The sequence below is a fragment of the Peromyscus californicus genome, unplaced genomic scaffold, assembly GCF_007827085.1.
Source record: "Peromyscus californicus insignis strain IS unplaced genomic scaffold, ASM782708v3 Scaffold_17__1_contigs__length_78620276, whole genome shotgun sequence".
NCBI lineage: Eukaryota > Metazoa > Chordata > Mammalia > Rodentia > Cricetidae > Peromyscus > Peromyscus californicus.
In genome coordinates this window covers 3,125,261-3,147,909 of record NW_026294469.1, presented here as the reverse complement: position 1 = coordinate 3,147,909, position 22,649 = coordinate 3,125,261, and the positions used below count along the sequence as shown (strand labels likewise).

The 22,649-nt window shown below is 49.7% G+C and overlaps 1 protein-coding gene across 1 annotated transcript in view; it reads left to right on the top strand.

Moving 5' to 3' along the window:
- Npc1 (NPC intracellular cholesterol transporter 1) overlaps positions 1-22,649 on the top strand; it is a 55,817-nt gene that overhangs the window by 4,682 nt on the left and 28,486 nt on the right. Inside the window, exons 2-7 of the mRNA XM_052741537.1 lie at positions 7,541-7,663; positions 8,662-8,768; positions 13,859-14,034; positions 18,852-19,019; positions 19,713-19,962; positions 21,663-21,736. Coding sequence (XP_052597497.1) covers positions 7,541-7,663; positions 8,662-8,768; positions 13,859-14,034; positions 18,852-19,019; positions 19,713-19,962; positions 21,663-21,736 — 898 coding nt within the window. The remainder of the gene's footprint in view (positions 1-7,540; positions 7,664-8,661; positions 8,769-13,858; positions 14,035-18,851; positions 19,020-19,712; positions 19,963-21,662; positions 21,737-22,649) is intronic.

The following is a 22,649-nucleotide window of genomic DNA, read 5'->3' as shown; positions in this document are numbered from 1 at the left end:
CCCCGCTTTCGCACAGTGTCGTGATCACACAGCTAACCTTGTTTCGTCGTCATAGAACCCCTGCAGTAAAAGTATATTTTTCCTGTTTTTAAGACTTACTTATTTTTGTATATTATGTATATAGGTGTTTTATCTGCACACCGGAAGAGCGCGTTGAATTTCATGAGACTGTAGTTATGCACAGTTATGAGCTACAATGTGTGTTTGGGAATTGAACTCAGGACTTCAGGAGGAGCAGCCAGTGCTCTTAACCCCTGAGCCTTCTCTCCAGCCCCTTATTTTTGTTGTTTTATCAACAGGAACACTAAGTTCGTGTTTGTCTCAAGGTCACAGGGCAGTCAGTGGCAGCCCAGAGCTGGATTTCTGCAGTCCACTCAAGTTCAAGTGATGCTACCTGATGATGGAAGTTAGCGAGCTAAAGGGAGTGGGGGTCAGCAGTCACCCCCTTGGCCAGCCAGGCTCCTCCTCAACACCTGCTCCTGTCTTGGGCGACTCGTCTGCTGACCATGGCCCTCTCCAGATACATACCAGCGCTCACGTCACAGTTTCGTTTTAGAGCTGTGGCTTTGGGGCTCTTCTCTGACCCCGTATGAGCTGAGGCTCATACGTGTCTGTCAGGGGCTGGTTGTGTGGCCTTGGGTGAGGTAAAGGGTGGTCCGTGAAATGAGAGCCCGTCTCACTCTAGAAGTAGTTGACTTCAGCACTGTATACAGGCTAGTCTTGGTGTGCACAACATTACCCTTTGCTCTGTGCGTGCGTGCGTGTGCATGCCAGGCTGGCTTTGAAACAGAACCAGCGGCTCTACCCCAGAAGTCAGGTCAGGCCTCCACCTCCAAGTCCTGCCGTGTTTGTTTAATCTGTCTCCCAGTTCCAAAGGGACAGCAGGCAGTGTCATCTCTGGTCAGGGTTCCCTCCGCCCCATCCTGCTTTGTGGTGACTGTCCATGCGCCCTAGAGAGGCAGTGGGCAGTGGGGCTAGCCAGCAGCCACCTGGCTTCTTCCCTCTTGGACCTGGAGCTCGCTCGCTGTGTCCCAGGTCCCTCTGTTGCCGTCACCTGTCCACAGTGGTAGCAGAAGCGATAATCCCAACTGTAGCATCTTGGTTGGGCGCTGGCAGGGAGCTGAGGAACTGTCAGTCACACTGAGGAAGTGAGTTATCACATGACAGCCGCCGAGAGATGGGAATGACCGAGTCTGTGAAGAAAGAGTACTCGGGGACCATCGCAGGTGGGGCCGCCTGGCTGAGGGAGTGTCACCGCCCAAACCTGGCTGCAGTTTGAACTGTGTGGGCACGCGGCTTGGGAGGGTGGGAAGATTCAGAAGATGGACTGGAGAACATTTGTCTTGGTTCTCAGAATTATGTCACGAGCTATGTGGCTTTGGAATATCATTTCTGAGCCTTGGTTCCCTTGCCTGTAAAATGTTCTTGTTCCGTGTGATGGAGTGTTTGAGAAATAAACGAGGTGAGAAACCACACGACTTTGTTCCTGGGGTGCCATTGGCGTTCCTTCTGGATTTGTGAGTTCGGACCTCAGCAGGATTCACTGGAGGCCTCCTCCAGGAGTGCATGGCTCTCTTGCTGGCTTTCAGGGTTTCTTTCTGTGTCGTGTGGGTAGCGGCCCTCCATATGTGCTCATGGACAGTAGAGTGGGGTCAGCGATTGTAGTAGCTGATAGATAGCAGGCGGCTTAGTCTTTCTTAAATCTTCCTGCACTGACCAGGTAACTGTTGGAAGCAGCTTTCTGACTCAGTAATATTCCTAGTAATTAAACCACATCTTCCCTATCTTTCAAAGTAGAGACTGTCTAGTCTTGTAACTACTAATCTGGGTTGAAGCCAGATGACCATGAGTTCTTGTCTCTGAACTTAGGAAACCCAGTGAGAGCAGCAAGCAGCAAACTGGCCCAGCCAGAGCGCTTGTAAGTGGAGTTTTATTGGGACGTGCCCATTCACCTACTTCTTCTTGTGGTTGCATTGGAACTTCTGCAGTCAGGGTTGAGTGTTTGCCACAGAGACCTGCGTTATTTAACATTTGGCCCTCAGAGACAGAATTTCTCAGTGCCTAGCCCTAGTGGATCTGCAAGGGAGCTCTCAGGATGTGACCAAACCATGTGGCCTCACTGGGAAGACCAGCTCTGCTTCTGAGCTATTACGGCAGCTCACCTACTTTGGGAACGTGGGCACTAGACCAGAGTGGAAGGGTCAGAGTTCAGCTAAGCGAGGAAGTGAGTCTTGGGAGAGGCACCCACGAAAAGGTCACCAGAGAGGGCAGACAGACGGGATGGGCGACAGAAGAAACAGTGAGGCTTGTTTCTCTGTGGTGTGGAGTTTGGCCCTAAGGATCGAGAGAAAAATAACTGAGGGTAGTTTAAGAAGAGCCGAAGAGGGATGTGCGGAAGGGAGCTGACCCAGCGTGCTTGTGGTTATGCCTCGGTGATGTTGTGGGGAAGGTGGAAAGCCAGGAAGACCTGGTGTGGTAAGTCAGCACTGGTTCAGTCTGAGAAATGGGTCGGGGTGGGATCCAAGGGAGGCCTTTCAGTTTTAATTCAGTGTGTCTGCAAAATCTGGGTATTTGTGATAGGTGTATAGTGACTTGCAATTAAAGAAAAATCTGCAGTCTTTAAAAAATATTTTAGGAGTGAACAAAAATGTAATACTTAAGTAGTGTTATCCTTTCAGTTAAGAGTATCTCTGTGAGAGTGGTCTGTATGAAAATACATCTGGCTGTTGGCCTGAGTGTGCCAACAGAGTTCTAGTGCTGGAATCCCCCTGACACACACACACACACACACACACACACACACACACACACACACACACACACCCTGCAACAGTGTTGGTAATTAGGTCATGCGCGTTCTGTGTGGACAGATCAGTGCACCTTTGTCAAGATGAGCAAGTAGTCCTCCGAGCGTGAGTTCCTAGTGAAGGGTTTAGCCCTTTCCTGTTCTTCTACCTTCTGCTGCCTGCCATGGGGTACGGCAGCAAGAACACCAGATGCAGCCCTCCACCTTGGCCTAGCCTCCAGATCTGAGCCTAATACATTTCTGTTATCACTTAGTCTCAGCTGTTCTGGTACAGCAGCAGCATACAAACTGTGAAATACCCCAGTCCTTGAGTCAGTGGGGTATGCTGTTAAGACTTGGGTGTATGGTGTGACGCTCAGCTTGTGATCCCTGATCCTATTTGACCTCAGAATGTTGACAGTACAGAAGCTCTGCCGCCCTTGACACCAGACTTCCATTTCGTCTGTGAGGAATATCTGAGACCAGGCTCTCGTTTTGTGTTATTTGGGTGGTAAAATACGCGTATGACTTTGCCTTTAGCCATGTTGAGTGAGCTCAGTGTATCACACCTGCACAACCATGGCTGCTGTCTGTCTGTCTGTCTCCAAAACAAGGCTCCTGCTTGCTTTAGACTCGCTTCTGGTGAAGGTAGACCTCAGACATGGTGAGGTTCATTTGAATACTGCACATAGCACTTCCTTCCATAAGAGGATGTTTCTGAGCCATGTGGTGGTGCCGTACACCTTTAATCCCAGCACTCAGGAGGCAGAGGCAGGCGGATCTCTGTGAGTTCGAGGCCAGTCTGGTCTACAGAGCGAGATCCAGGACAGCCAAGGACTGTTACACAGAAAAACCCTGTCTCAAAGGAGGAAAAAAAAAGAGGATGTTTCTGAATTTAAAACCAGGGTATGTTTTGGTTGGGTGACAAAGTCTTGCTGTGTAGCCTGGGTTAGCCTCCAATAGCAATCCTGCTACCTCTGCCTCCTGAGTGCTGGGATTAGGGGCAAATGTCACTGCCCTAACCTTGGAATCAGGCTTCTTGTATTAAGTGAAGGCAGCTTTATGCTTGGAAGTCAGGTTCTTTGTCTAAAAGGGAAGGGTATGGCCCACATGAGTTCCACTTGCCCAGAGCATGGTGGCATTAGCGTGTGCTGCTGTGACAGTCCTGGGAGACCTCGTGACACCTTAGCTCTCCTTGTCACACAAGCCCTGGCTGCTTTCTGTGCTGTGGCGATGTTGAGATTGCAAATCCTGCCTCTGAGGCACCAGTTAGATTTTCCATGGGTTGCAGAGATGAGCACGGCCCAGCCTCCTCTCTTTAGACCTGTAGTCCCTTGGAGCAGCAGCAGGAGGGCCCAGCCTTCCAGGCACCTAGGCCACAGGTAGGTGTAGTCCAACTCTGCCATGTCTTAGTCCAGACCTCAGATGTGGCACTTTACCTGCTCATCTGTAATTCCAGTACCAGGTGAGTCACAGGTCTGTTTGGGTGGGGTTGTGAAGTAGGGACACACTTAGCAAGTGCCGGTAGGGTGAGGATGGGAAATGTGCCATATCCTCTTGTGGGACTCGAATGTGTGACAGGTGCTCCAGAGGGACGTCTCAGTGCATCCACAGGTACCCCAAGGGAGGTGGAGATTAGCAGGTAGTGAGGAGGACGGGGACCAGTGTGGAGGCAGATGGGTCTCCTTAGGATGGGACAGGGAAAGGGAAAACCAGGACAGGGTGTCCAGAGCCCTTTTCACGGGCCGCAGGAGAGGGCGGGTTCTAAGCCCAGGAAGACCACAGGCTGTGGGAGATGGCTGAACAAGGGAGTCCCCCAGAGTGGGTGGCAGTTAGCTGTGGCGGCCCTAAGAGGCCCCGGGTGTGGAGGCATGGAAAGAGGTTACTTTCCTCAAGAGCCAGAGGCTGGCAGGCAGCTAGGCAGAAGTGTGGAGAGCAGGGGAGGTCTGTGAAACCAGTGTTCATAGGCAGGTGCGAACAGCAGGAAAAGTGAAGGCACATGCTGCCCAGTGAAGAGCTGCGGGAGGAAACAGGCTCTCCTGCTGTAGTCGGGAAGAGGGGCCTCGCCCTTCAGTGCTGCTGGGTGAGATGCATGGGCCCTGCCCTCACAGAGGTGGGAGTGGGCGGGGTAACTGAGAAAGGCCTTAATTGTGGAGTTAATTACCTTTTATGAGGAGTCTGTGCCTGGAGCCAAAAGACTTCAGTTTCCGTCCTGGCTAAGGCACTGTTTGTGATCTTGCACAAATTATGTATGTGTCTCCTAGTGCTTCAGTATGCACATCTGTGGATACACGAAACAACACGTGCACTAGTACCCTGTCACACCGCTCTGAGGACTCGGAGTTGACACAGAAGGGCTCGGGCTCCGGCTGTGGGCAAGGTGATGCTGTGAGATGCTAGCCGAGGATGACCAGGAAAGCCACATAGTCCCTGTTCTGTTGAGATGGCTAAGTAACTTCCTCCAGGTGACTTGAAGTACTGACTTCTTGGGATCCGGAGCTCCCGGCCACCCTCCTTCCTTCCCCACTCCTTTCCAGGGGGCAGGAACACTCGGCTTTGAAGTCAAGGACAGCAGAGACAGGCTGGCCATTTTGACTGGCCTGGTGACTGGGCTTCTGTTGCGGAGGGCCGTGGATTTGGAGTGGATGCTTGTTGATCTGGGATCAGTTAACTGTCACCTTGCTTTCTTTGTCTCGTCCTTTGTTGTGGGGAATGCCATCTGATCACATTGTTGGCATGTTCTACTCAGAACCGGCTTTGGTGACAGCCCTGCTGAATCAGTTTTTGTTAGGCCTTGCTTAACTAAACTCCAACGAGCCTCCGGAATTTTCCTTTGAATTCTGTTGTGAGACTGACTTGGCAGCTAGTAGAGTTCTGAGGAAGGAGAGAAGGCTCCCTTGTGTTTAAATTGTACTGTCAGCTCGTCCCCCCACCTCCATAGTCAGCTCTTGCCTTTTTAAACTTGAGTTACATTGGTAACCACCTGTCAGCTGGAAGGCCAGAGCTGAGGTTCTCTGCTGGAGCTGCTGGGTTTGGTTTAAAATCTTGACACTTCCTCATTTGGATGCTCTCCCTCCCCCACCCCCACCCCCCACCCCCGCTGTGTCCTGAACAGTGAGTTCAGCGAGGGGGTGGTGCCAGACTCAGGCAGCCTGGGGAAGGAGCTCTTGAGCCACAGAGTTAGACTCTGTCCCTTGTCTCAAAAGGACGGGCGTGTGGGTTGGGACATCTGTGTTTTTGCTTTGCCATTTTGAACCCAGCGCCTTCCACATGTTGAACAAACACTCCACCCCTGAGCTCCATCCCTCTCTGTGAAGGCAGGGGCTCCAGGTGGCCCAGATTGGCTTCAAACTCTGCTTCTCCTACTTCCTGTTTCCTCCTCTCTGTGGTAGATGAGGTTCTGGGCATACACCACTACGTCCAGCAAACTGTAATTTTTAATTTGCTATCTAAAGGATGAATTCAGAAGCAGATTATACTGACTGGGTCCCTTGACAATTGTGTACCCTGGTCTGGTTGATGGGATTGTTCCACTTCCTTCCCCCTACCCCCATATTTTATGTTCTGGGGTAGGAAGCTGAGGAACACTGACTTAGCTCCCTGCATGTGCGTGGATTGGTCCTGGCGCTTCTGTCCAGTGTGTTTAAGGCTTTCCACCAGGGCTCTGGGATCCAGCTTGCTCCTTGGTTCCGTGTTTTCCCTGTGGGATGGTTACGAGCCCGTGTCCCTGGCCTGCTGGTCATCTCTGCTGAGTCAGCTGTAATGCAGAGTATGGGCTTACTTTGGCCAGCATGCGTGGACAGGGCAGTGACTCACGGGAACCCTTCCTTCGTCTCAAGTTCTAGGCAGCCTTATGACTGTCACATGGGGAATATGAGTGGCTCTTGACACATCTTTCCATAGGAAGTTTTCACAAGTTAGTGTTGCCTAGGTGATAGTCCTTAAAGTCGGCACGTGCAGTCCTTGGCATTCTTCTTAACCCTCAAGGACAATGTCCATTCTTTCACCCACTTTTAGGTAAGATTAGTGATGTTTATGGTTTTGTTCTATGGGTTACTTTTGAATTACCAATATTAGCCAACCTCAGTATATGTGGAAATGTTCTTTGGTTGTTTATCTAATTTTTTGTGCAAATGCCCCAAAACCGGTACCTTGTAATCACTAACTTGCTGAGTGCTATGTTGCTTCTACTTGTACTGTGAGTCTTTCTGGAACTAGAGCCCTCTCCCGAGCCCTCGGGAGGTCTGCATCTTGTAGATAATCTCCATACCTGCGTTACTGACTTGACAAAGCCAGTTGGGGTATTAGGTCTGGTTGCTTTTTTAAGAGATATTGTTATTTAGTGTGTGCGCACACACACTAGGAGACCAGAAGTAGAGGAGCTGGATTACAGGTGGATCCTCTGGAAGAGAAGGAAGCACTCTTAACCACTGAGCCGTCTCTCCAGCCCCATGGCCTGGGTGTTTTGTTTTGTTGGTTTCTAGGACAGAGTTGGCTGGGTAGTTAGCTGGTCTTTAGTGTGCAACTCAGACTGGCCTTGAACTCATAATTTTTCTATCTGGGCCTCACAAGTGCTGGGATTGTTGGTTTAAGACCCCCCACCCTCCATGCCTGCCATGTTCTATCTTTGTTAATATTTCTTGGCATGTTTAACAAGAACCTTTGTTGCTCCTTCAATTTTTTAGGTATCGTTGGAAGGTTCGCTGGCTGAGCTTTTCTTGCTAAAATCTGGTTGTCCATGTTGACTCTCTGTAGGTGTTTTCACAATCCTGTGTTTGGTATGGAGAGTGTGGAACTACGCTTGGAGATAAGAGGTACAACTGTAAATATTCTGGTCCACCAAAACCCTTACCGAAGGACGGATATGACTTGGTGCAGGTAAGTGTGCTGTTTTGAGAGCACCAGGCAACAAGCATGGGCAGTAGCTTGTGGAATGGTGCTGGGAGTGCTGGAGGCAAGACTAAGAGGCTTAAATCGTGTGTGTGTGTGTGTGTGTGTGTGTGTGTGTGTGTGTGTGTGTGTGTGTGTGTGTGTGTGTGTTAGAAGAGGGTCTTGGATCCCCTGGGACTGGAGTTCACAGGCAGTTATGAACTGCCACATAGGTGCTGGGAAACTGAACTGAGTTCTCCACAGGATCAGTAATCACTCTTAACTGCTCCAGCCCTGAGGCTTAAATCTTATCCTAGACTGCAGCCCGTACCCCACAACTGACCGATAAACCGGCTCCAGGCTTAATCTTCCAGGTGCTGACTTTGTAAGTCTCCTGGAGTTTCCCAATAGCGAGTTACTGTTTAGAGCTGACCTTGGTACCCCAGATACTACTCTTTAGGACTTCTGCAAAATGTATTAGAAGTTAGCTTTTTTGTTTGTTTGTTTGGTTGGTTCCTAGATTTCAAGACTTAGACTGCCACTAAGAGGCTGGGAATTCTCTTCCCCTGTTTTAGGGATTTCTCTGTTGCCCTGCAAGCCGTGAATTCTGGCTGCCCCCCAGGACTCTGCTTTTCATTAGCATGATTCTTAGGGCTGTTGGGAAAAAATACTGGGCAATGTCAAGCAAAAAAGACTGGCCTTGGAGGCTTGACCGCTCCAGCGTGGCACTTCATCTTCTAAACACCTGGGTTCCTTTCTCAGAGTTAGTGCAGGTTTTGACTGTCCCTGGAGTCACGGTGAGTGGACGGAGTACAGTGGCTGAACTTGAATAGGCTAACTTGTGAGTCAAAGCAGTAAAGGAAAGGAAAAATAAATAGGATTGTCTCTACAGCTTCCTGTGACCCCACTTTCTGGGCCTTTAAGAGGGTTCTGCGAGAACCGCGTGAGCAGCAAGAGTGACAGCACATTGCGTGTACTGACGATCCTCCGATCCTCTCCCCTCACAGGAGCTCTGTCCGGGGTTCTTCTTCGGCGACGTCAGTCTCTGCTGTGACGTTCAACAGCTTCAGACGCTAAAGAACAACCTGCAGCTGCCCCTGCAGTTTCTGTCCAGGTAGGCTGACCACCGGCAAATGGAGCCGAGGGGCTCCACACGCAGTGACACTCTGGTGTGCTTTGGAGACTCCGGGAAGGCACTCGGGGCCTGTTGGAAGGGAAAGGTCACACGGCACACTCAGTTCTCCTCCTAGTTGCATTCAGAGTTAAGACTTGGTTTCCTTTGAGGTGTCCTGGCCCCCAAGGGAACTGCACGGGGCCTATGGCCTTTTAGAGTGGTCGCTGGTGTCCTGCTCAGGACCCTGGTCCTCATCTGTGTGGTTCCCAGGTTGTTCCCCACCCATTGCTGCCCTGCTTTGCCTGTCATTCTTTTCCAAGCTTTTATTGCAGTTATTTATTTATTGTGTGTACATGTGCACCCCGTGTGCACAATGTGTGTACACATGGTGCCCACGCACATGGAAGCCCGAGGACAGCTTGTCGGGATTGGTTCTCTCCTTCCATCCTGTGGGTCCTGAGGATCAGACTCAGGTCATCCAGCTTGCCCGCATCCCATGGCCCTTGCCTGTCATCCTTCCTGTCTCTGCTGAAACACTGTGCTAGCATTAGCTCCCGGGTCAGCCCGGGCTTGTGTTGATGTCGAGCTTGTTCTAGTGTTCGGCAGTGCAGAAAGACGGTGTAGTGGATGTTCTGTAGCCTACCGAGCAGTGCAGAAAGACGGTGTGGTGGATGTTCTGTAGCCTACCGAGCAGTGCAGAAAGACGGTGTGGTGGATGTTCTGTAGCCTACCTAGCAGTGCAGAAAGACGGTGTGGTGGATGTTCTGTAGCCTACCGAGCAGTGCAGAAAGACGGTGTGGTGGATGTTCTGTAGCCTACCGAGCAGTGCAGAAAGACGGTGTGGTGGATGTTCTGTAGCCTACCGAGCAGTGCAGAAAGACGGTGTAGTGGATGTTCTGTAGCCTACCGAGCAGTGCAGAAAGACGGTGTAGTGGATGTTCTGTAGCCTACCTAGCAGTGCAGAAAGACGGTGTAGTGGATGTTCTGTAGCTTACCTAGCAGTGCAGAAAGACGGTGTAGTGGATGTTCTGTAGCCTACCGAGCAGTGCAGAAAGACGGTGTAGTGGATGTTCTGTAGCCTACCGAGCAGTGCAGAAAGACGGTGTAGTGGATGTTCTGTAGCCTACCTAGCAGTGCAGAAAGACGGTGTGGTGGATGTTCTGTAGCCTACCGAGCAGTGCAGAAAGACGGTGTAGTGGATGTTCTGTAGCCTACCTAGCAGTGCAGAAAGACGGTGTGGTGGATGTTCTGTAGCCTACCTAGCAGTGCAGAAAGACGGTGTAGTGGATGTTCTGTAGCCTACCTAGCAGTGCAGAAAGACGGTGTGGTGGATGTTCTGTAGCCTACCGAGCAGTGCAGAAAGACGGTGTAGTGGATGTTCTGTAGCCTACCTAGCAGTGCAGAAAGACGGTGTGGTGGATGTTCTGTAGCCTACCGAGCAGTGCAGAAAGACGGTGTAGTGGATGTTCTGTAGCCTACCTAGCAGTGCAGAAAGACGGTGTGGTGGATGTTCTGTAGCCTACCGAGCAGTGCAGAAAGACGGTGTAGTGGATGTTCTGTAGCCTACCGAGCAGTGCAGAAAGACGGTGTGGTGGATGTTCTGTAGCCTAACTAGCAGTGCAGAAAGACGGTGTGGTGGATGTTCTGTAGCCTACCGAGCAGTGCAGAAAGACGGTGTAGTGGATGTTCTGTAGCCTACCGAGCAGTGCAGAAAGACGGTGTGGTGGATGTTCTGTAGCCTAACTAGCAGTGCAGAAAGACGGTGTGGTGGATGTTCTGTAGCCTACCGAGCAGTGCAGAAAGACGGTGTAGTGGATGTTCTGTAGCCTACCGAGCAGTGCAGAAAGACGGTGTAGTGGATGTTCTGTAGCCTACCGAGCAGTGCAGAAAGACGGTGTAGTGGATGTTCTGTAGCTTACCTAGCAGTGCAGAAAGACGGTGTGGTGGATGTTCTGTAGCCTACCGAGCAGTGCAGAAAGACGGTGTAGTGGATGTTCTGTAGCCTACCTAGCAGTGCAGAAAGACGGTGTGGTGGATGTTCTGTAGCCTACCGAGCAGTGCAGAAAGACGGTGTGGTGGATGTTCTATAGCCTACCGAGCAGTGCAGAAAGACGGTGTAGTGGATGTTCTGTAGCCTACCGAGCAGTGCAGAAAGACGGTGTAGTGGATGTTCTGTAGCCTACCTAGCAGTGCAGAAAGACGGTGTAGTGGATGTTCTGTAGCCTACCTAGCAGTGCAGAAAGACGGTGTAGTGGATGTTCTGTAGCCTACCGAGCAGTGCAGAAAGACGGTGTAGTGGATGTTCTGTAGCCTACCGAGCAGTGCAGAAAGACGGTGTGGTGGATGTTCTGTAGCCTACCGAGCAGTGCAGAAAGACGGTGTAGTGGATGTTCTGTAGCCTACCTAGCAGTGCAGAAAGACGGTGTGGTGGATGTTCTGTAGCCTACCGAGCAGTGCAGAAAGACGGTGTAGTAGATGTTCTGTAGCCTACCGAGCAGTGCAGAAAGACGGTGTAGTGGATGTTCTGTAGCCTACCTAGCAGTGCAGAAAGACGGTGTGGTGGATGTTCTGTAGCCTACCGAGCAGTGCAGAAAGACGGTGTAGTAGATGTTCTGTAGCCTACCGAGCAGTGCAGAAAAACGGTGTAGTGGATGTTCTGTAGCCTACCTAGCAGTGCAGAAAGACGGTGTAGTGGATGTTCTGTAGCCTACCTAGCAGTGCAGAAAGACGGTGTAGTGGATGTTCTGTAGCCTACCTAGCAGTGCAGAAAGACGATGTAGTGGATGTTCTGTAGCCTACCGAGCAGTGCAGAAAGACGTTGTAGTGGATGTTCTGTAGCCTACCTAGCAGTGCAGAAAGACGGTGTAGTGGATGTTCTGTAGCCTACCTAGCAGTGCAGAAAGACGGTGTAGTGGATGTTCTGTAGCCTACCTAGCAGTGCAGAAAGACGGTGTAGTGGATGTTCTGTAGCCTACCTAGCAGTGCAGAAAGACGGTGTAGTGGATGTTCCTGTAGCCTACCTAGCAGTGCAGAAAGACGGTGTAGTGGATGTTCCTGTAGCCTACCTAGCAGTGCAGAAAGACGGTGTAGTGGATGTTCTGTAGCCTACCGAGCAGTGCAGAAAGACGGTGTAGTGGATGTTCCTGTAGCCTACCTATCAGTTTTCAAATGTGCCGAAGAACATGTTGGTGTTCTTTAGAGCAGCAGATGCTGGTGCCTGTAAATTATGCAGACTTTAGCACACGGGTAGAGGTGGATGAGGGGATAATGAGGGGAAGATGATCTCTGCAGAGACCACTGTAGGCGGCAGGACCCTACCCTGCTTCTTAGAAGTGGGCAGTACAGAGTGGGAAACCATTGCTGCGCTGTCCTCCCCAGATATCACAGAATGTAATAGTAGGTCAGAAGTGTGCTCAGGCCACTCTAGACTTCTGACATTGATGGAGCCAGATCAAAGTCTTTGTTGCTTCATCCAAGCACACTTATTTAGTGGCCACTCTAAGTGATGGCTTATGATGTAAGCATCTACTAGAGTTAGGCCGCCCATGTTATCAGAGGGTCAAACTGGAATTATACCAATAAGAGAAACATACTAATCTGAGTTTTATGCAGCTGTTGAAATCGATGATTGTAGAGATTAAATGAAGGAGATTTGTAATTCAGCGGAGAGCAGTGCACCCTAGGAACGATTCTTGTCAGAGAGGTGCAGCTGTAGCCTGTGATTTTGTCACTGTATTCTGGGACTTGAGCTACAGCCATTAAAAAAAACTCTTTCAAGTTTTTGTTTTACAACCCTTCTAATTGGGGGCTGGAGAGACAGCTCAGAAGTTAAGAGCACACCCTGCTCCTTCAGAGGACCCTAGCTGACAGCCACGCTCTGAGAAAGAGCCACTGCACCTCTGGGCCTCTTCAGGTCAGAGGCCCCTGAAGACGCATGCCCTCCTCGGTCATACCTGACGAGTGGGGCTGGATTAGACTAGATGATAACCTCAGCCGCTCCTGTTTCTAGAACTCCATGGAACAGTGAGGTAACTGTGGACCAAAGGGGAGAGAGAACCCTTTTGCCACAGAGTCAGCATTAGGAGCTTAAACTCCGAACCCGAAGGACAGCCGTCCGCCGTGGTCTTCGTAGAAACCCGAGTGTCACTGCGGCGGGCACAGCAGGCACTGCCATGATGCTTCTCTGTTTTCACCTTCCCGATGCCAGGCTTGGACCCAGGCCGTACAGGGGGATGGCTCTGTAATCTTCAGAACTCAGGGGGTCCTCCTGTGTTAGGAGAGGCTAGGGTGGTCTGACGCCCAGAAGAAAGACTTTCAGTAAAGTGAAGAAATATATGAATCCTATAGTGGTCCTTCTCACACACACACACACACACACACACACACACACACACACACACACCTATCTACCCCTTAATCTCTTCATCAGAAATATGACATCTTTGGAATAAGGATAGACATCTCTAAATTACAAAGCACAGAATTCAGAAAAGCTTTTTTTTTTTCCTTTTGAAATTACTTCTGAATAAACTATATGTAATAGGAGGGCAATTTTAAAAGCTATTTCTTTGTTACTATAAGGTTCTAAGAATTTGTGAGTGTAGGGCAGGAGAGATGGTTCAGTGGTTAAGAGCACTGGCTGCTCTTCCAGAGGACCTGGGTTCAATTCCCAGCAACCACATGGCAATTCACAACTGTCTGTGACTCCAGTTCCAGGGGATCTGAAATCCTCACACAGACACGCATATAGGCAAAACACCAATGCACATAAAATAAAAATTAATTAAAAAAAAAAAAAGAATTGCCGAGCAGTGGTGGCACGCGCCTTTAATCCCAGCACTCGAGAGGCAGAGGCAGGCGGATCTCTGTGAGTTTGAGGCCAGCCTGGTCTACAAAGTGAGATCCAGGACAGGCACCAAAGCTACACAGAGAAACCCTGTCTCGGGGAAAAAAAATTCCTGAGTCTATTATCTTTTCATGGTAACTTATTTGTCTCTTTTCAATAAGTTTTTAAGTATTCTTTAAATATTGCACCTTTTATTTTTGCTGGTCCATCTGAAGTCGTAAAACGTAACTTACTTTTCCTTTAGATGTCCATCATGTTTTTATAACCTGATGACCCTGTTTTGTGAGCTGACATGTAGTCCTCACCAGAGTCAGTTTCTGAATGTGACGGCCACTGAAGACTATGTTGATCCTAAGACACAGGAGAATAAAACAAACGTAAAGGAATTGGAGTACTATATCGGACAGAGCTTTTCGAATGGTAAGTAAAAATACTTGTTACTCCTTTTAAAAAGCTGGTGTCAGGGCACGGGGTTGGGATGTGCACATCTGTTGTGACCCTGGCAAGTGTGTGCAAAGTTACAGTTTTCGTGCCTTGGTCAGTTTGCTGTATTCTGGGACTTCAGCTACAACTGCTAAAACAATCTCTTTAAATTACTTGTTTTAAAATTCTTCTGATGTGGGGGCTGGAGAGATGGCTCAGCAGTTAAGAGTATATAGTCCTCTTCCAGAGGACCTGGTTCAATTCCCAGCACCCAGTATAGTGGCTCACAACCCCCGTAACCCAGGCCCAAGGGATCCAGGGTCCTCTTGGCTGAGGCCCTCTTCTGTCCTTGGCAGGCACCAGGCGCACGTGTGATACACGTACATGCACGCAGGAAAAGAAAAATAAAATCTCAAAGAAGTAACAAGTGTTTTTTAATCTTTGTTTGAAGTTACCGTGTTACAATTTGAGTGTACTTGTGGACATTTTAGTGACTGTCCCACATTGACCAGCCAGACCTGACTGTTTTAACCTCGAGAGACAGAGTAGAGACAAAAACAGGAGGCAGCAGAGAAGGGTTTTGATTCCGAGGAAGCCAGTCACCAAAAGGAAAGTAAGCGGTTACAATGAGGAGCACCCCATGTGACATGAGGAGCACCCCATGTGACATGAGGAGCACCCCATGTGACTTGAGGAGCACCCCATGTGACTTGAGGAGCACCCCATGTGACTTGAGGAGCACCCCATGTGACATGAGGAGCACCCCATATGTCTTGAGGAGCACCCCGTATGTCTTGAGGAGCACCGCATATGACATGAGGAGCACCCCATATGACTTGAGGAGCACCCCATATGACATGAGGAGCGACACCCAGCAGCCACTGGAGATCATAGAGAAAGGGATCCATCTACTTACTAGAAGTTACTGAAATGAAAGAATTCTTGAAAGAATAAAATGCTTCTGAAAAGGAATGAACAAATGACAAATAGAAGGAATTAGATCTTAAGACAGAGTAGTCATTGAAATGGGCTTAAAAATAGCAAAGTAGCCCTAGCTGAAGAGGAGGTGTCTAAGATCAGTCTAAAAAGCAATCAGATCTGCCTGCACCGTTCCCGGGCGTACACTCGAAGGACTCCGTACCCCCCAGAGGTGCTCGCACATCTGTGTTCATTGCTGCCTTCTTCTCACGAGCCTTGATGCCCATCAACAGAGAGTAAAGAAAACAGGATGCATGCACACATGGAGTTTGGTTCTGCTGTAAAGAAAAATGAAATGTGCAGGAAATGGGTGGATCTGGGGAACAGAATATTAAGCCAAGTGACCTAAACCTAGAAAGATGACAACGGCCTGGCCTGTCACCTGTGCAGACCCTGGTTGTAACAGCAGCTGTGTGTGTGTAAATGAGCACACGTGTGTGGTACAGACTTAGACTGGACTGGAACCAAGGGAGGCTGACAGGAGCTGGCGAAGAAGGCCTGGGGAAGGACACATTGACGTGAAGGACACATTGACATGAAGGCAGAAGAGCAGCTGAGGGGTGATAAGCGAGAGGGGAATGTCCTGAAGCATCCGCTGTGTGAGAATGTCTTAACGATACGCAGTGCTCTGTCTGTGAACTTGATAATAATGTTTAATGTACTAGGATCGGTAAGATCAGCCAAGCTGTGGTTAACTATAATGACCAATTTAAAAAGTAACCCAGCTAGGTGTGGTTATACACACTTTTACTGTTAGCACCTGCAGGGCTGAGGCACGGTCATGAGATGGAGCCAACCTGGACTACATACACTGGGTCTCAAAACACCGAAAAACAAACGGAAGTTTAAATTGCTTAGTTGGGAAAGGTCCCATTTGCAGACGTGACAAAAATGACAAAAGCTTCCCAAGGACGTGACGTGATAGCCCAGCTGGGCGTGTTCAGCCGGAAACAGAACTGTATGTGGAGAATACGTATCAGCTGTATCATTAGGAATCGTTAAGAGAAGGGAGGGGCTGTTGATAAATGGGTCAGTAAAACTGATATGCTCATCTGTATTTTAGTATGTGCGAGAAGTTGTGTAGATTAAAAGTACTTATCTTGGAAATCTCTACAAATAAACATAGGACTTTTTTTTATGACTTTAAGGTAAGAAAATGTTTCTAGACAAGAGAATAAAGGCAAAAGCCAGAAGTGGTTAGTGTCCAGAACAATCCATGAAATAGAGAAACAAGGCTTCACTCTTCATGTCTTATCAGATTGGCACAAATCAGTTTGTCTGTTCCTGTTGTTCGTGAGGGCATGAAGCAATAGGGTGTCAATAGACTGCCCCTTGCTGCTGCTGCTGCTGCACATGTTTGAAACCATTGAAGACAGTTTCACAATACCCAGGGAAGCTGAAGATAAGCACCCCTTTACCTCAGAGATTCTGTGTGACACAGCCCTCCCCACAGAAACCGTGAGCATGTGTGAGCAGGAGACCCTACAGAAACCGTGAACACATGTAAACAAGGAGACCCCACAGAAACTGTGAACACACGTAACAGGGAGACCCCACAGAAACCGTGAACACGTGTAAACAAGAAGACCCCACAGAAACTGTGAACACACGTAACAGGGAGACCCCACAGAAACCGTGAACACGTGTAAACAAGGAGACCCCACAGAAACCGTGAACACACGTAACAGGGAGACCCTACAAAAACCGTGTGTGTGTGTGTGTGTGTGTGTGTGTGCGCATGCGTGCAGAGACACCCCCCACACACACACACAGAAACCATGAATATGTGTAAGCAGGTAGACTCTCCCTACAGAAACTGAAAATGCCTATGAACAGGAAGCCCCAGAAAAGAACGTCACTGATGTAAAAAGTGGAGACATCTAGAGAACGGAAGACAAGGCTAGATGGGGAGAAAATGGTTACAAAAGACAGATCTGGTTAAGAACCGCTCGCTACCTAGGGCATCCAAAGAACTGTTAAAAGACTTTACGAGGGCCTGGAGAGACGGCTCAGAGGTTAGAGCACTGCCTGCTCTTCCAGAGGTCCTGAGTTCAATTCCCAGTAACTACACGCTGGCTCACAACCATCTGTAATGAGATCTGGTGCCCTCTTCTGGCCTGCAGGCAAACATGCAGACAGAACACTACATAAGAAATAAAATGTTAAAAAACCAAAAACCTCTTTACAAAAGTAAACAATGTGGATTAAAAAACGGCCAAAAAAATCTAAACAGATACTTCACCAAAGACTGTAAAAAATGTGTGAAAAGATGCATAAGGGCTTGTTACCAGAAGAGAGTTTGGCGGTTTGTGAGACTGAATTTGTTTACTGGGGGGTTTTGTAGTGGGGGTTGCGGGTTTTGTTTGTTTTTGAGACAGTCTGTCACAGAGGTTGAAGGTTGGCCTTGAACTCTTGGTCCTCAGAGGCACGCGCAACAAGCTTGGCTCCAAGCTGTTTTGTGGTGTGTTTGTTGTTTGTTTGTTTGTTTGTTTTTAAAGCTATACCCTAGGCCTAGCTTTTCAGTTTGTGTTGTTTTAAAAAGGACACAGAATAATGGGTTACATTGTGTCATTTTCTTTTCCTTACATATATAGCATTATGACCCCCCACCATAAAATGATTTCATTGCTACTTCATAATTGTAATTTTGATACCGTTATGAATTGTAGTGTAAATATCTGATATATGACCCCCAAAAGGCATCTCAGTCTACAGGTTGAGAACCACTGCTATAGAGGCTGAGGCAGGAGGATTGAGAGCTCCAAACAAAACTCACCAGTCCTCACACACAGTTGGAAGTTTTCTTTCCTGTCAGGATAGAGCTTGAATGGAATAGAGTCCAGCTTTCTATGGTTGTCACCTCTCACACTGCCTAGCCAGTCTTCATAGGGTCTCCTCGGAGTTTAGGGGAAGATGATCCCAGAAAGTTTGTACCAAGGAGGGACCCATAAATTATAACTAAGTTCATTTGCATGTGATCTCTTCCCAAAAGTGTTTTCCCGTTAAGTCCTCAGTCCTCTAGCTGTGCAGTCTCCTGCTGCAGAAGTTTCCAGAGTGAGCATCATTGACCAAAGAGATGCTAAGGTTTCCCCTCCTGACCCTTAGGGAGACCCTCTCTGTAATGTGAGTGGGGCTCTGTCTCCTGACCTTAGGGAGCCCCTCTTTATAGTGTGAGTGGGGCTCTGTCTCCTGACCTTAGGGAGCCTCTCTTTATAGTGTGAGTGGGGCTCTGTCTCCTGACCTTAGGGAGCCCCTCTTTATAGTGTGAGTGGGGCTCTGTCTCCTGACCTTAGGGAGCCCCTCTTTATAGTGTGAGTGGGGCTCTGTCTCCTGACCTTAGGGAGCCCCTCTTTATAGTGTGAGTGGGGCTCTGTCTCCTGACCTTAGGGAGCCCCTCTTTATAGTGTGAGTGGGGCTCTGTCTCCTGACCTTAGGGAGCCCCTCTTTATAGTGTGAGTGGGGCTCTGTCTCCTGACCTTAGGGAGCCCCTCTTTATAGTGTGAGTGGGGCTCTGTCTCCTGACCTTAGGGAGCCCCTCTCTGTAATGTGAGTGGGGCTTCTCGAAGCTGCTGGGGGAACAGCTAGAATCTTTCCTCTTGGTCACTCTCTTCACTTAGAGTCAGGCCTGCGGTGCCGTCTGGTTTACTGGGTCAGTTTGGAGACAGTCTCCTTCCCTGCTGTCTTGTAGTGTCCCAGGTTCTCACCACTGGCTGCGGTGTGTGGTCACAGTGCATCTGAAGGCTGTGCTCCTGTTCCACAGGCCTTCAGTTAGATCTTGAGTGGAGAATGAAAGCAAACACAATGTCTCCTCTTTTCCCTTGGAATTCCTCTTCTAGCCATGTACAACGCCTGCCGTGACGTGGAGGCCCCTTCAAGTAATGAGAAGGCCCTGGGCCTCCTGTGTGGGAGGGACGCCAGTGCCTGCAACGCCACCAACTGGATTGAGTACATGTTCAACAAAGACAACGGGCAGGCGCCGTTCACCATCACACCCATTTTTACAGGTAGGATGGCAGCTCTCTGGCCCAATGTAGTTAGAATTTTGCTTTAAAACCCAGGAATCAATCAGCTACAGAAAGACAAATTCAGAGAGGTAAGAAGGACATTCGTCCTGCGTGGTTAACTTAGGGCTGGGTGAGAAAAGGAATTGCTTTTAGGGATTGGTAATGTAACTGAAAGACTGAACCGGCGTGCATGCGTGCGTGCGTGCGTGCGTGCGTGCGTGCGTGTGTGTGTGTGTGTGTTTTCTGAAGGCTGAGAAGTGTCTGCTCAGAGTGGAAGCCAGACACACCGAGGACCCACCTTATGTGATTGGTGCACTGGAAGATCAGGGCACACGCTGTGGCAGGGTTGCTGATGTCACAGCGTATTCTAAGGGACATAGCTTAGCTGAGAGTGTTTGCCTTGGAGTCTTTAGGAGCTAGAGGCAGAAGAGCCGGAAGTTCAGGGTTATACAAAGCTACGTATGTTATAGGCAGCTTGGCCTGCATAAGGTCCTGTCAACACCTACCCCATTCCACCCCCAAAAAAACCCAAGAGACAGAGCAACAAGGCATAATGAGGGATACGCAGCCCTTCCATTCCTAGTCTTCAGTTGTATCACATGGTGTCCTCTATGCTTCCCACTGGGTCTAACTATAATCAAAGGTAGAACGTATTCTCATGAGGTCCTAATTCAGCGTAATTTCTTCCTGTAGATCTTTCTGTCCTTGGGATGGAGCCCATGAGAAATGCCACCAAAGGCTGCAACGAGTCTGTAGATGAGGTCACGGGGCCATGTAGCTGCCAGGACTGCTCCATGGTCTGTGGCCCCAAGCCCCAGCCTCCACCGCCTCCTGTGCCCTGGAGGATCTTCGGCCTGGACGCCATGTATGTTATCATGTGGTTCACCTATGTGGCGTTTCTGCTGGTATTCTTTGGAGGACTTTTGGCAGTGTGGTGCCACAGGTAAGCCAATTGGTTTGTTTTTTCCTTCAAGACAAGAGCAGAATTGCCCATGTGGCACCTTTAGCTCACAGTTAACATTAGTTAATCTAGACAGGAAATAAATATCCACATGGATACCATTCTCTGGTTATCTTATGCCTGGCAGCTAGTAAATAATTAGGTTTTGTTTAGGTATTTAAACATTTGAAGTTAGTTTACTGATTTATTCAAAATGGTGTGTGATTTAAGGCACCTTGCAGTAACCTAGGCAGTCTGTGTAAGCCACGTCTGATCAAACTCTAGTTACGTGCAGTACTACAGTCCTGTCTGTGTTTGCATCTTGTTTTAAGGCAGTATATTTGTGAGTGTTCACATGGGTACACGCATGTACATAGGTGTGTATACAAGGGTCAGCTGTGCTCAGTTGCCCTCTGCTTTGTTTTTGGGACAAGGTCTCTCATGGCCTAGAGCTGACCGGTTGTGGAGGCCGGCTGGAGCAAGCTCCAGGGACCCACCCGTCTGCCTCCTGGTACTTGGATTGCAAGTGTGTGCCACCATGCCTGGCGTTTGACGTGTGTTCTTGGGGTCTGACTCAGGTCCTCATGATTCCATGGCAGGCACTTTGCAGGCTAGACTGTCTCCTTAGCCCAGGACAATACAGTTTTAGTAATTCTATTGTGAAATAAAGGCTGCAGAAATAGCAAAGTTTATGTGTGCGTGTTCTGAGCTTCATGTTACATTACAGCTAGCAGAACTCGTAGGCAATGTTCAGAATCCAAAAATAGCATTATCATAGTGTTCTGAGCTAAGCCACAGACTTTTTCACATCTCACCGGTGTTGATGAGGTCCTGCCCACTGTTTGCTTCCAGGACCCCACAGTACATTCGTTTTTTGGTTTTATTAATTTTCTCTATTGCGGGACACTCCAGTAGGAATTGGTCATGTCTTTCCATGGCCAGCATGTGATGCTTGCTCGGCATTGTGTTGAGGTTGTGTGTGGACAAGAGCATTCAGGTGTGGTTTCTCAGCGCACCTCGGCGGGGAGTCTGGTGCCCTGGGTTCCATTGCCAGTGAGGTTTGCCTGGATTACATAGTTACGGTGGGGCTGCTGGGTCTCTACTGTGCGGTAGGAACCCCACTCTGGGACTGAAAGTTTCTTAGGAGGAGGGGCTACTTGAAAATGGCTGACTGTTTCTCCTCAAGCCAGCTGATGCTGTCCACTGGTCCTCTGAATGGATGGCGTTGGCCCCGTGGTGATTACAGGTTACTCGCTCTCCCTCGTCACGTCCGGACCCGACCTTCCTTCACTTACTCAGTAGTGTGCCTTGTGTGGACTGTGTCTGATACCGGGCATTGGAGTTCCTTCCCATTAGCTCACGTGTTCTTTTGACGTGCTCCCAACCCCAGGCTCACTGGGTACTTCCTACCCTGGGCCTGGAATCCTCCTCCACCTCAAGGAGTTTCTGGTCCCTTTGTTAGAGAATGGCATGGAGGAGCCTGGACACTAGAGAGCTTTTGGCTACTGGAAGTGTTTTAAAGGACCTAAAAGTGACACCTGTGGATTCCAATGTGAAATTACCTTTGTCATTTTTTACCTTCATCTTCTCTGAGGCCGGTGAGCCCAGACTGGGAAAGCTGACAGGGAGCAGGGGACCCAGGAGGAAGTGAGCTTTGCATCGTATCGAAGTCTGCTAACCCCACCTCCATGCTTCTGTTTCAGAAGACGCTATTTTGTATCTGAGTACACTCCCATTGACAGCAATATAGCCTTCTCTGTGAACACCAGCGACAGAGGTAAGCGTGTGTGGGGGGGGGGGTCGAGGGTTATATTGGGCTGAGAGCCGTGCTCCTTAGTGAGGAGCGGAGAGCCGTGCTCCTTATGTGAGGAGCGGAGAGCCGTGCTCCTTAGGTGAGGAGCGGAGAGCCGTGCTCCTTAGGTGAGGAGCGGAGAGCCGTGCTCCTTAGGTGAGGAGTGGAGAGCCGTGCTCCTTATGTGAAGAATGGAGAGCCGTGCTCCTTATGTGAGGAGCGGAGAGCCGTGCTCCTTATGTGAGGAGCGGAGAGCCGTGCTCCTTATGTGAGGAGCAGAGAGCCGTGCTCCTTATGTGAGGCGGCGTACTGGTGCTGAGGACAGCGGAGTGGAAGCAGACATAGCTCTTCCCTTTTGGCAGTGGTTAGGCATCAGTGTGGCACCTCAGAACCAAGTAATTGATAGTAATGACACAATTATGGACTGAGGGAAGAGCCACAGAAGCCCTGAGGGCAGAGTTGAGTGGAACAGTCACCAGAGGGTCCATCCTGAGCAGCCAAGGAGACTTGACGTAGCTGAGAGGCAGGTAGGGGCTGTGGGGACCGTGAGCGCGGAGCAGGTGTGGGACCGTGAGCGTGGAGCAGGTGTGGGACCGTGAGCGTGGAGCAGGTGTGGGACCGTGAGCGTGGAGCAGGTGTGGGGACCGTGAGCGTGGAGCAGGTGTGGGACCGTGAGGAGCAGGTGTGGGGACCGTGAGGAGCAGGTGTGGGGACCGTGAGCGTGGAGCAGGTGTGGGACCGTGAGGAGCAGGTGTGGGACCGTGAGCGTGGAGCAGGTGTGGGGACCGTGAGGAGCAGGTGTGGGGACCGTGAGCGTGGAGCAGGTGTGGGACCGTGAGCGTGGAGCAGGTGTGGGACCGTGAGCGTGGAGCAGGTGTGGGGACCGTGAGCGTGGAGC